The 13,594-nt window shown below is 38.3% G+C and overlaps 1 protein-coding gene across 1 annotated transcript in view; it reads right to left on the bottom strand.

Annotated features, from left to right (window-relative positions):
* TRAPPC10 (trafficking protein particle complex subunit 10) overlaps positions 1 to 13,594 on the bottom strand; it is a 38,098-nt gene that overhangs the window by 2,629 nt on the left and 21,875 nt on the right. The window contains exons 12-22 of the mRNA XM_054291276.1: positions 12,421 to 12,561; positions 11,421 to 11,533; positions 9,871 to 10,385; positions 7,320 to 7,461; positions 5,937 to 6,095; positions 4,650 to 4,879; positions 3,758 to 3,858; positions 3,281 to 3,407; positions 2,410 to 2,580; positions 860 to 1,037; positions 262 to 456 (exon numbers count right to left, since the gene is read on the bottom strand). Coding sequence (XP_054147251.1) covers positions 262 to 456; positions 860 to 1,037; positions 2,410 to 2,580; positions 3,281 to 3,407; positions 3,758 to 3,858; positions 4,650 to 4,879; positions 5,937 to 6,095; positions 7,320 to 7,461; positions 9,871 to 10,385; positions 11,421 to 11,533; positions 12,421 to 12,561 — 2,072 coding nt within the window. The remainder of the gene's footprint in view (positions 1 to 261; positions 457 to 859; positions 1,038 to 2,409; positions 2,581 to 3,280; positions 3,408 to 3,757; positions 3,859 to 4,649; positions 4,880 to 5,936; positions 6,096 to 7,319; positions 7,462 to 9,870; positions 10,386 to 11,420; positions 11,534 to 12,420; positions 12,562 to 13,594) is intronic.

Below are 13,594 nucleotides of genomic sequence, written 5' to 3'. Positions count from 1 at the left end.
ATTTGCATACTAATCTTTAAAGGAAACATAAGAGAACAATGCATTTATTATTCCTCCTCAAAAATTTAGGTGGGAACCCAAATTCAAAGTTCCCATGAGAGCAAGTTTCAATTTAGGACTGTGTGAAGGTAGCAAAGACACCTGTGAGTATCTGGTCCATATATTGTCAGTGTATTTCTTGCTTTCCTTTTCTCTTTACACAAGAACACAGGAAAAGCAGAGTAATTTCTGTAAGTAGCCACGTGGTCAAAATGGCCTTACCAGCATCAAGCTGCATGGAGTGAGCAGAATGGTGAGGGAGGTATTTAAACAATCTGACATCAGGGAAAGGCAGATGCCCAGCAAACAGTGGCATCACTTCCATGTGCACTTTGTGAGTTGCTCGAGGTGCTACAGGCATAGAAATCACTCCAGAGCTTTTTCCACAGACTGCCCAGTTACTGCTGTTGTCAACAACTGCAAGAATAAAGAGAAAACACTATCAAGTTCTTCTGTGAAAAATAGAGAACCCTCAGGATAGTTTTAGAGCACTTTGAAAATCTGCATTTTAGCAACATCTAAAAGCCCACCAGTTTTTATGTGTGAAGAGCTGTGCAAGGTAAGAAAACAGCCCTACACAGAGGGGACCACAGTTGGGCCTCAAGCATGTATCCATCCAGTCTGAAGAACATTTCTACTCCACTGGAAGGCAGATTAATGAGGGGAAAATAAAATATTTTCAGTCTGGCAAAATGAAAACTGCTTTACTAAGCAGCGTACCCACAATAAAGGAATTTATGCCACAGCAAGTCTGGCAAATGTCATTGTCAAGAAAAAATTAGGTGGAAATTTATTAAAATGCTTAAGAAAATAGTCTTACCTTCATACATAAGTTTTGTTGTGCAATATCCATCTGATTCTGTTAATGCTTCATCTCTGTCAACCTCAGAGAGCTCCACAAGCCGGGTGATGGACACCTCTAAGGAGCAGAGTGAGCCTGTTTTACAGTACTCTGCATCCAGGGGTGGGAAGATTTCAGTTTTCACATGGTACAATGTCTGTCAGGAAGAAAACAGTGCTGTTATCAAGGAAAAAGGGCTGTTTTATTTGTGTTAAAAGTGAACTGGACAATGGGTACAGAACCAACTTTACACATAACAGACACATCATGTTAAATCTTCTTAATTCAAGAATCACTTATAAGTAATGTTCACTTCATTTTCTTGCTCAGTTTAATAAAATCATAGAACATGGAATCCTGGAATCCTGTGCAATAGTAGGGACCTTAAAGATCATCTGGCTCCAACCCACCTGCCATGGGCAGGGACATCTTCCAGTAGAACAAATCAAGCTTGATTCAACCTATTTTTGATACCAGCAGTGAAAATATTATTTTTTCCTTCACTTCTGTACTTGAACACAGCCTTTCAATGCTCCTAAATGGACAGCAATCTTACTATTTAAACAATTTTTATAAGTTTCTTAGCTCCTCCCTTTACAGACACATCACTCAGATTCTGAGTAATACAGAACTACTTCATCCCTCCTCCTGTCATAGTCCCTGGAATAACAGTGCCCACATTAAAGAACTGATTTTTAATTCCTACAAAATTAAATTTCTACCAGAAAACCCCCACTGTTTCACACAGGTAGTTGTCTTTAAAGACTCCAGAAAAATGCTGATAGAGGTGCCAAAAATGCTTGTTACATGGCACTAGGCAAACAAACACCTGAAATGTTCCCCAATGCCAGTTTGCAACAAGCAGACAGGACACACTGAAAACAGACAAAAGGATTTTAAAAATAAGAGTCTTCTCATGATGCTGCTTTTTACACAAGCATCACAAAGGGGAACACTGAGTTTAGAGATGAGATTAAATAATGTTGATAAAATTTCCTACAAAAGGAATTCTACCTAGCCTATAAGCTTCCTAGCTGATCAAAGGAATAAAAAGTTTGTCCATAAAGGGGAAGAAGAATATTTCAGATAATGGCCTAGAAAACCCTAAATATTTCATTAGAGGACCTCATCTCAAGCACTGCAAAAAACTACTCAGATGCCTTCAATAGCAAAGATATTTTGGAAATTGCAATTTGCTTTGGAGAGCACAATCTTAAGCCAGCAGGGAAAAAGCAGCTCAGTAAGCTGCAGACAATCGTCATGGCACTAACCCAGGAAGGTGACAGTAAAAAATGGAACACAATTAAGCACAAGTGTTACAGCTCTACCACATTTCTGTGGCAAGGATGTGATTTCACCATATCACAGCTCTGTCACTCAGAAACTGACTTTCCAATGATTCTAAGTAGGTATCAACCTCATGATATAAACCAATTTTTTCTAATATATTTCTTGATTTTTCCTTTTCACTTCTTAGGAAACTGCACTCAGTTAAGATGTGCTACCCTATAACTTAGGGGAGTACTTACAAAAAAATTTTCCACTTGGAATTCATAAGTGAACGGCTTCAAGATAAGAGACTGTTCTTCAGAGGTAGCTGGACAAAAGCTGACTGAAAACAGGCACTGCAAGGAGAGAGGAAGCTCTTTTGTCCACTTCAATTCCCATACAAAGAATATTGATTGCTTACTGTACACCACCTGAAAGAGAATGTTTGGAGTGTTAGCTGCTTCCTTCCTCTGAGAAAGGAGAGGAAATTGCACACATGAATATGTTTGTCTGTTCTGACATTGGTACAGTTTAGAGAAACAAACTCAATAAATCTTTAGGGAAATAGGGAACAAAATGACTAACGGTGAATCTTTTTCACAATGCACATCTTTGTAAAAGAAAGGATCCATTTCACTGTCAGAATCAAATATTTCAAGAGGAAACACTTCACATTCAGTGAAGTTCAATTTCATATTTTAAAATATTTTAATCAAAAGTAAAATTTGTTTAAATTACTAATATATTCTTACATACTTTTTCTAGGCACCAAGAATTAACAATTTAATACGTTCCGATAAGGTTGAAAGAAACTTCAAGGTTGCCCAGAGAATTTGTGGATACCCCATCCCTGGAAGTGTTCAAGGCCAGGTTGGATGGGGCTCTGAGCATCCTGGTCCAGTAGAAGGTGTCCCTGCCCAGAGCAGGGGACTGAAACTTGTTGATCTTCAAATCCCCTTCCAACCCAAACCATTCCATAATTCTGTGGTAAGAAACTGCTCTGCAACTGAACTGGTTTACAGCTGTATTTAATTGGAAAACTGTCTCTAGCTGATTTTTTTTTCCTAAAACCCAATGACAAACTGCAACCATAAGATGAATAAATTGAATAAATCTGCAAGTGAATTTTACCTGTTGAGATGCAGGGTTGAGAGGTACCAGCTGCAAATCTGTACACTCAGCAGAATTTTTTAGGCTGTAGTCTGAAAGCTGGAAACAGAGTTCTGACAAATTCTGTACGCAGACTTGCACATATTTCCTGAAAAATGCAACACAGTTTTTTTCAATAAAAACTGAGGAGTTACATTGGAAGAGTCCCATGTCCATAAAACAAGGCTGCAAAACATCCTCTTTCACAGTAAACAAAACCAAACTACACACAAACAGGATAACTGGGCTCATCCTGTGGTCCTATTTCCAAAACCACAAATTTGTTTTATTGTCATGAAAGAACACGAAAGGAAATGCACAAGCTTCCACAGGGAAGACAGTGAAAGCCCAACTTATATATTTTTAAAAAAACCTGCTATAAATATGAGTTATGAAACCTCATACAGCTCCATACTTTGTAAGAAGAAAGAAACAATAAATAAATAATGAGTACATTACCGTTTGCCAGCTGACAGCAAGGAATGCTTGGCATTGAAGGGTATGCAGAATGTTAATGCAATAATAGTGGAGTAAATTGACCAAGGACAATCAATGGTCACCTGCAGGAAAAAAGGGAACACAGTTCTTATTTGCAATTGTCTTTGGCACAATGATTTTGCTTTTCTTCTACTTCTAAGTGAAACTTTTCTCATCAAGTGTCTATATCTAATGCATCCAGGAGGTGAAGAAATAAACATTTTTTTAAAAATCAGTATGTAAAATCTAATCTGAAAAAAGACAGGTTTTTGTTTGCCTGTGAATGGGATATGAAATCTCAAAGCAGCTTTTCCTCTAGGAACTGACATACCCAGTTCTAAAGACTATAAAAAAAGGAAGGAGAATTGAAGAAAAAAAAAGGACACCAATGGCATCTCTGATACCTTTACCCCCATAAAGGTCAGTATCAAATAAACTGCTGTAAGATCTATTATTTAAATGTCTTTATAATAATTTAATAGATCAAAATATTTTTATAAATGCATTTAATGTATATTTGTTTTAATTTGAAGCAGCACACATGACTTCATCTTTCCCATGAATCAGAAGCTGGAATTAAAAGACCACCATGCTACCTTTTACAAAGACACAGGTACCCTCCATGCTTTATAAACTGTGTTAAAACTCTAAAAGTTAGATTACTAGCCAAGTTGACAATTTATTAACAACAGTGTGTATTTCTGTTTATATTTACAATTTCTTTACATTTTAACATTCAGTGTGATTTTTGTGTATATGTCTTTTAAAGGAAAATAAGTTCCAAACAAGTTCCCCCTCACAACTTCTATTTTATGAAGTGTTTACCCCTGCAATCAAATACATTTTATAATAAAAAAGTTAAACTACATCTTACTTTTTGATCAACAGTAGCCATGCAGTTGTCCTGTTTCTGCTTCTCTTTGTTTTTTCTGTGATTTTCTTTATTTGTAGTATTTTCCTTCTCCACTGCAGATTGTGTGGCTGAGGGCAAATACATGACTTCTAGTTCAAATTCAATCACATGGTAAGCAGGGGCCACTGGCAAGCTGATGCTTGTGATCTTCTCAGAAGACTGAATCCTTAATGATGACTCTGAGATCTTTTCTATAGATGTGTAGAATGAGATAGAAAGAAAATATTAGAAAAAGATGTGGTGCCATAACCACTTCTCAGCAATGTTTGCAAAAACAGCAATGAAAAACCATGTTAAAAAACTCCACAGTCTCCTGTTCAAACCAGCTATAATCTGCACATGTTAAATATTTCACTTCCCAGGAGTAATGCTCTATCCTTCTTTAACTGCAGGAAGTCAACCACCACATTCCATATAATAAAAGGCTCCTAATGTTCAGGAAAGAACTGAGAGGGCAATTTAACAACAAACTTCAAACCAGCTAAAGAGCTACTTTAGCCCATCATAAGACACTTACTAAGTTTCTACAAAGTGAAAGTGTTACAGGGCTTGCAAGGGTTTTTCAGGGTGAAGAGAGAGACGAGAATGTTGACTTCATGTTCAGAAGGCTTGATTTATTATTTTATGATATATATTACATTATAACTATACTAAAAAGAAATAGAGAGAAAGTTCTCAGAAGCTAACTACCCTAAGAATAGAAAAGGAATCAATAACAAAGTTTTGTGTCTAGGCAGAAAGCAAGAATGGCTCTGCTGGATTTACTGACCACTTCTGAGTGGTCAGTAAATCCAAACATATACAGAAGACTAATCACAGGTGCACCTGTTGCATTCCACAGCAGCAGATAACCATTGTTTACATTTTGTTGCTGAAGCCACAGCTTCTCAGAAAGGGGAAAAATCCTAAAGAAAGGATTTTACACAAAAGATGTCTGTGACATGAAAGCACCTTGTTAAGCCTCATCATTCCACTTCAAGAAACCTTGGACACACATGCAGCAGTTTCACAAGACTTCTGGATTTCATCAATGGAACTAAAATTGTCCAGTTGTGTTTCTCAAAATTCATATTACTACTTTGAGGGTGAAAACTTGAGACTGAAGTACTCGGTTGTAAATCCCTAAAATTATTCTAAATAATGACTATTGACAAACAGTGTCAGGGTTCTTAATGCTGTAAGTATTAAGCCTCAGGATGCCTGAACTTGTGAGCCTTTTAAAGGTGATTGTTTCCAGTTCCTGCTTACCCCTGGTGTTGGAGTAGATGACAGCCTTGCTCTCGGGGTGGTACAGGATGGGCATGGCCTCGGCGTTGCTCAGCTGCAGAGTGTCCCCGCTCTTCATGCTGTAGTGACCAGTGGTCACTGTGAACTTCACCTTCTGGGGAATGCCAGCCAAAAGGCTCTCTGCAGGACAGAGCAGGAATTGTTAACAGATCCCAGCACGTGGTGACAATGCTCTAAGGCTTGTTAGCAAACAGTTGGTAACACACTGGGGTAACTTACAAGTGTGGGGTTTTGCTGTTATGGGACACATTAAACCCAGCTCAGACACAACTTGTGGGGAAACCACATTTCATCCTGAGAGCTCAAACCCACTGCATCTTGGATAGTTTAGATGTACTGTCTCTCTAGACAGATTTCAGTGAAATACAATAACCCCAAAGAATTTACTACGCTTTTAAAGTTCTCCAGGTTGCAGACAGCTGTGTATTTTCACACCTGTGATTCCAGTCACACCCACGTGCTGTATTAACATGATCAGCACAACAGGAATGCCAGTGTGCACACAGAATCACAGCTATCAGTTTCACAGGAGTCCTTAATTTGATATATACCCAATATGCCTGTCTTTCCTTAGCCACACACTGCAACCTGGAATGACAGCACAAAATTCGTATTAACTCCTCAGCTGTCGCACTCAATAGCCTGAAAACAAATCACTATTAACTTTAATAAACACTGCAACAACTAGTGTTCAGCTTTCTCTGAAACCAATGGATGCACTCAGTACTCATTTTTAATAAGTTTATATCCTCTCTAGTAGAGAATCCCATTTCTTACTTATTTCTTGTAAATATCAAAGGGACTCTAGCCTTAAGTTTGGAGGAATTTCTTCACAGAAAGGGAGAATAATACACATTGGAATGGGCTGCCCAGGGAGGTGGTCACTGTCCCTGGAGGTGTTTAAAGGGAAGACTGGATGTGGCACTCAGAGCCATGGTCAGGGTGACAAGGCCATAGGCTGGACTCAATCCCAGAGGTCTTTTCCAGCCTAACTGATCCTGTGATCACAGCCAATAAGTAGCTCAGTCAATCACAAATGTAAATATTCATTTCTGGTCAGTGTGGCAACTCAAATCACACCTGATATTTCAGTGACAGTGCATGCTCAAATCAAGGTTCAAAAGTGACACTCTGTGTCCAGAGCCAAGCACTAAAATCAGCTGTCCAAAATGGGCCATCACTGGCAGGACATGATGATGGGTAACTTGAAAAGCAAGGTTGGATTTCAGACTCACAAGGCAGAGTAAGGCAAACTGAGTAATACTGAAGCCATGAAACACTTTCTCTAGTCCCACAGGAGCACAAGAGGAATCAAAGCAGCTCCAGCACAGCCACTGCACCTACCAGTCATGGGCTCCACTTTGAGCTGTGGTTCCTGGGAGTACACATCGTACTGCACGATGGGGTAGATGTGAAGAAGGACAAACTGCACCTTGCCCACTGAAGTGCACAGCTGCCTGAGCGTGTATGTCCCAGGTTCTTTGGCCTTGGAAGAAAAACATTTCAGTTTTTATCTAAATTTTAAGAAAATACTCCTGGAACAAGCCCTCTGCTAAAGAACAGCATGTTTCCGTCTCATTTTTATCAGGTACTTTGGATTTGTAAGTTAAAACTGCAGATTTCAGAAAGCTCAGTTTTCTGAGTAAATGACAAGATTTACACAAAGGAGCACCTTTTGCCGCACTAAGACAGAAGCTCTAGAGTGCTGTCTGATTCAAGAGAAAACATCATAATTAACCAGCACTAATAATCAGGATAACTAATGTAATACTTATGCTGTCAATTTGTTACTTTAGGGTGTGTTTTGCCTTGTTTGTTGGTTGGTTCCCCCCAAAGTGCAACATATATGCAAAAAACATTTTTAAGTACCTAAAGAACACCAGTGCTTATTTGGCTAATTCATAAAAACAATTATAAAATCCCACAGCATTTATCTAAGGCACAGCTTTCACTGCTATTGATTTCACACACTCCCCACCACACACCCTGAGTCAATGTTTACAAGAAAGTAACACATACATATTTAATTTCCAACTCTTCCCATACCCTGAGTAATGGGATTCTGGATGTTTCTCAATAAGATTAAAAACAAAAGCAAATCTGCAACACCTTATAGTATATTTATTCTTGATTCTATTTGCTCTTAGGGAATGGGAAATGTTTCTTTTTTTCATGTGCCACTTTCCAAGTGTAATACATAAATAACAATGCTGGGTAGAATTAAATAAGTCTACAAGTTGTGGAGAAAAGCTGTACCAACTCAACAGCCAAACCTCATGCAGTTATTTACATGGCAAATCCAGACTGAAATTCAGTATTATGCATTCTGACATTAAAGTCACTACATTTTAGCCCTAAAAAACCAGAAAAGCATGAGTAAAATAATACATAATATACAGATACTTTAAATCCTAGCATGGGATGGGAATATTGGTCTAAAGAATTTAGACAAAGCTTTCTGATCTCTTTTGAGGCTTGGAAAAATTGGAAGATTGCTGTCAGCATAAATAATGTTAATCATCAGCGTAAGGTCTGCAGAAATGATCAAACTCCCTCTGGGTCACAGAAGCACAGTCACTCCTCTTCCTGCAGAAGTGGTGCAATTAAGCATTACTTTAAGAAAATCCAGAAAACAAGTTGTCAGCAGTTTCTATCCCCTGGCCAGCTGTGTAATCCAGTAGAAGTGACACATTGTGTTACTACAATGATAATGAATTTTTAGTAAATATTTTGTAAATACTGCAGCTCAAATCTAGAGAAGCTTTCATTGTTTTATCTAATAATACACTATTAAAATTATAACGTGCTCAGATTTTCCCTTTAAGGACAGGTAAATCATGCCTTAAATAATTATATTGTGGGATTCACACTGAGCAGTCTTCCCATACAAAGTTCTTTTCTTGCAAGGAAGGTTGGGAAAATAGCAAATTTATAAAAGTAATGCTGTCCATCCTCCAGTGGCCACCAGATTCACAGCAGAACCAGACAAATTCAAAGCAGAGCTCTACCTAGCTTTTCATCCATCTCTTCTCCTGGTGTTCCCAATTGCATCCTGATCCCACAAACCCCAAATGCCAGGTCAGTGCAGTCCCTAGCAGCTCTCTCCATCTGAAATCCACTTTTACATACATATGAATTCATTTTACAGAATATGGCATTTCCAGGCACCAAGGCCCCTGGTCCAAATCCCATTAACCTGTCCCAATCCTTTGAGAGGATAAGAAACCTCAGAAATAGGGCAGTAGATAGTTCAAATGACTGCACTGCCACTCCACAGATAACTAGTAACTAAGAAGTTAGTTAACTTAGATGATGACTAATGGGGACAATTTTAATTCTAACATCTTCTAAATTCAAATACTTGCAGCTGATCTCAAATACTTGCAGGTAGGTTTATTACACGCCCCAAGAGAAAAATTATTCTACCACCCTCTGCAGAGAAGAAAAGGCTGTCAACCAAATTTAACCACACAATCACTCACTGAATGGCTGGAAAAAGAATTCACATCAAAGCTTTTAGTCGTTATTCTGAATAACCTCAACAGCACAGGCAGACTTCATGAGCAGTACACCATACTATATATGAATTTATCAGTTCAATTTTTGGCAGCAATAGTCAAGATGTTTAAAATAGGTTTAGGAAGGTTGACTCAAATGATTTCAAGTAGAAGAGTCATCTGTATGTTTTAGCATGAACACAACAGGATCCTTTCAAGGGTAATGATGGTGAAGAACAGTAAGCTGCAAGGGGAATGGATGATCCAAGAGTGGCAGGAAGCAATTAACACCTGTATATACAATAACAGGCACCACTCCCCAGCACAAGCTCTTCCTCAGCCAGCATTTCTAGTTTCTGTATCACGAGTGCTACAACCACCCAGCTACATAAACATACCTGAATATTGAATGTAATTTTATTGTCCCCTGGCTCCAGAGTCAAGTTGCTGCACTTCAGGACGTGAGCCCCATCCTCCAAAGTGAGCCCTGAGGGCGCGTCCAGGGAGCTGCTGCTCTCCTGGCGCCGCAGCAGCATGTGCGCGTTCTTGCAGATGATTCCCGCCGTGTTCAACGAGTTATCTGAGGGGCTCCTCTCGTACATTTCAGCCAGCTCCAGGGCTGGCAGGCTGTTTCTGGACAAAGGCAAGCCTGTAATTTCACTAGGGAAGCTGATGACGCCGTTGGAAGTTTTGTGCTTGGTGAGCCACTCGGCCGTTTTCCTGTAGCTGTTCTTCTCGATGCTGAAGTGAACGTGGATGGCGACCTGGTCCACCTGCACGGGGATGGGCATCTGGCTCAGCAAAGTCAACTCGATGGACAGCTTTCCACCCACGTGCACAACAGCATTTGGAGGGTCAAAATGCAGAGTTTTCAGCTGGGCAAAGGAGTGCATAGGCAATATAACCTTTTGACCTGCAAAGATAAAATCAGGGATTTTATTATTCTCCAGCGCTGCTGGAGACGAGCAAAATTTTTCTCTTAAAAATTTAATCCCTAGAATTGAATGGATCAACAACTTTTCAACAATAATTACGTCTCAACAAATCACTGCTTTCCAATTTTTTATCTTGCATGAGAGTTAAAAGACATCAAGATTTGTTTTACTTACACTACAATTTCCATTTCCATTTCCAGGCTATTAAAAACAACTGAATTAAGAAATATTGTCCAAGCAGAAGTCAAACATTTCACTAATACAGAACACAGTCGCATTAAGTGACCAATTTCCCAGAGCTTGTACAAGTTTAAGAAACTAATAATCAGGCTGATGGTGCCTTGAGCCAGCAGCTCTGCTGTGCAAGGGGTTTTCATTCTCTTTTCTACATTCCAAAAACAACCCTAAGGCAGTACCTAAAATTAATTAAGAATCAAGTCTAAAGTAACATATTACTTACGGTACATCTAATCATTAAGAAAAAATTTCTGCATATTTCTGCATATAAAATATTACTGCATATAAAATAAGCAGATCTATAGGAAGTATTCCATATAAATTTGAATTATGATTAATATCTGATGAGAAGATATTACTGAAACAGCATGAAGAATAAAGAGAGGAAACAGGACGGACAAAATAATAAACTGCAAGTGGATGGGCACAGATCTAACATCAAAATCCAGGATGTAACATCACAGAGCTGCCACCTGCATGCCAGCAGTGAAAGATACATTAGGAATTGAAACAAAAACTCAACACACAATAATTTATGGGCTGCTAAAGCAGAGAAACATAATTGAAGGAAAACAAAGACTTTGCAGCATTTAAAATAAAAATGTTAATTACCCTTTCATCTTTCACTATTCTTCATTAGAGATTTATAAATGTTTTGGAAAACATAAGTTTAGAAATTATACACAAAATAATGAACCTAATCAGAAAACACCTCCCCATCTACCTTTAGGGAACAACCAGATTGGAGCAGATCAAGTTTTAAGACCCAGACTCACCTTGGTTCTCTGCTTGCTGATTGGTAAAATCAAGTATTTCTTGGCAAAATCTTTTGCGTTCCTCTTCTGTTAAGTGATTATCACCAGCTAAAAGGCTGCTTGTTTGGAGATAACTACTGAAGTTAAGGAAACAGGAGACAGAAACCCACAACAATGACAAATTTGAAAACAAGACATTCAAGTACTGCTTTTCTGAGCTTTAGAGACAAGACCTCCTGTTATCATCTCTGCACTTTTCCACTAGAAAAGAAAAAATGGAAGATTTACCATCATCTGAGAGCATTGCAGAATCTCAATGCTTCTGTAGCAAACCTACTAAAAACATGATCCAAAATTAACCAGTGCAATCTTGCCTCATCTAAAAAGATTCATGAGCATAGAAAATTCATTATTTGACAATAATCCATGCAGTGTGCAAGTTAAAGACACAGTGTCTTGTATCCCACTGGCCAGCATTTAGCACTAAATAATCTTGAGTGTTCTATTTTATTCCAATTTACCTGGCTGAGAATCTGCCAGCTGTTACAGCACCACTTGCCATAACTCAGAAGATATTCTTTAAGATTTTAAGTGCTGGAGATATAAATGATCACTTGACTATTTAGCTAAGAATGCAATATTACTGGCTCAGATTCCTTATGAGCATTTGCACTGAAGCAGAAAAAATTAAGAGTGTTTAAAAGTGATGTGAGAATATTTTGTAAATACTGCAGCTCAAATCTAGAAAAGCTTTCATTGTTTTATTTAATAATAAATTTGCACAGGAGGCTGACATGTATAATGTATCCTGTTCTAAAAGAACACAATCCAATAAAAAATCAGCACAACAAAACAACCCCCAAAATACACTCTATGGTATCAAATAACTCAGGTGTCTCAGCTCAGACTCAGAATGTCTGGCAGTCTTTACTGTTAAATAAAAGTTAGAGATATGTCAGAAAAATAATCCCAAGCATCATTTTTCCTGTCTGCATTGTCCTGGCTCTGCCTTAGAGGATACTTTTCTATCTGGCCAAGCTGCTTCTGACACTCAGCCAGCTGCTTCCTTGTGTGTGTGACCAGCAGAGCCCAGCCCTCAGCAAGGTAGGTTTTCAGTGCTCCTTGAAGATACACCTCTGCCTTCTGGGGACCTTTCTTCCTCCTTGGAAAATGAAAAATGAGCACAGAGCAATGTAAGAACCTTTGCAGCCAGGAAAACTCTCTGCATCTTTTCTCAAAGTGCTGATGGGGGAGGAACACTGCAAGTAAATGCAGGACAAAGTGCAGTGAACCATTATGATCTTGAATTTTCTGGGGCCTTCCTTATTGCAATTCACTTCAGCAAGTAGAAATGCAATTTAAAAAAATGTCATTATTCCATATGCAGATCTATCCCAAGTCAGGGCAAATGAGGTGGAGGAACCTCCCACAAAAACAAAAGCCACCCAAAGCTTCTGACAGTTAACTAAAAATTTGCTTCCTCAAAAATTTTAAAGCAGAAGAATACTACAATGAAAATTTTATCACCACACAGCTGTTCCATGGCAGTCTTTAAAGCTAACGTTACTTCCTCTGATCAAAATTAAAGTTAATTTGGGAGAAACTGTTGCAATGTGGAGATCAGACTGCTTAAGTGAATATCAGTGGGAAGCATGCCCCAACATATTTTCCAAAAAAAACCACTTATGACTCCCAAATTCTTCTAAATAAGAAGAAAAATAAAATGTCATTGAAAAATGCAGGAGGTTTTCTCAGTGGATTTCAAAAGCAGGGATAAAAACAATAAAAACATTTGGAAATCAGGAATCAAATCACTGTTTCACAGGAGGAAAAAAAAACATTTTGCAAGGATAACTTTAAATATGAATGGATTACTCTCCAAAGACATGTTTCCTGGTTTTTTTAGATAGATGCAGTTTAATATTTAGTTAAGGTAACAACTGCATTTACTACAGCCTGCTTACTAAAGAGGCCTCTGACTTGTTTCACAGTTTACAGTTATCTTTCCCAGCCTTTTCTCCCCAGAAGAAGAAAGGATCAAGCCACAGAACACATAACAGTTAAAAGTACAAAATCATGAGGTGAGAATTAAGGTTTGATAAAAGAGATTGCTAGTTTGTGGGTTTTTTTCCTGAAATAGGGTTTGTTTACATTAAAAAATACTTTTTAAAATTCCTGCTTAATTATAGCACATC

This window comes from Melozone crissalis, unplaced genomic scaffold (assembly GCF_028551555.1).
Source record: "Melozone crissalis strain CALT ecotype California unplaced genomic scaffold, PUWL_Pcris_2 ptg000090l_1, whole genome shotgun sequence".
NCBI lineage: Eukaryota > Metazoa > Chordata > Aves > Passeriformes > Passerellidae > Melozone > Melozone crissalis.
This window is presented reverse-complemented; position numbering and strand designations above follow the sequence as displayed.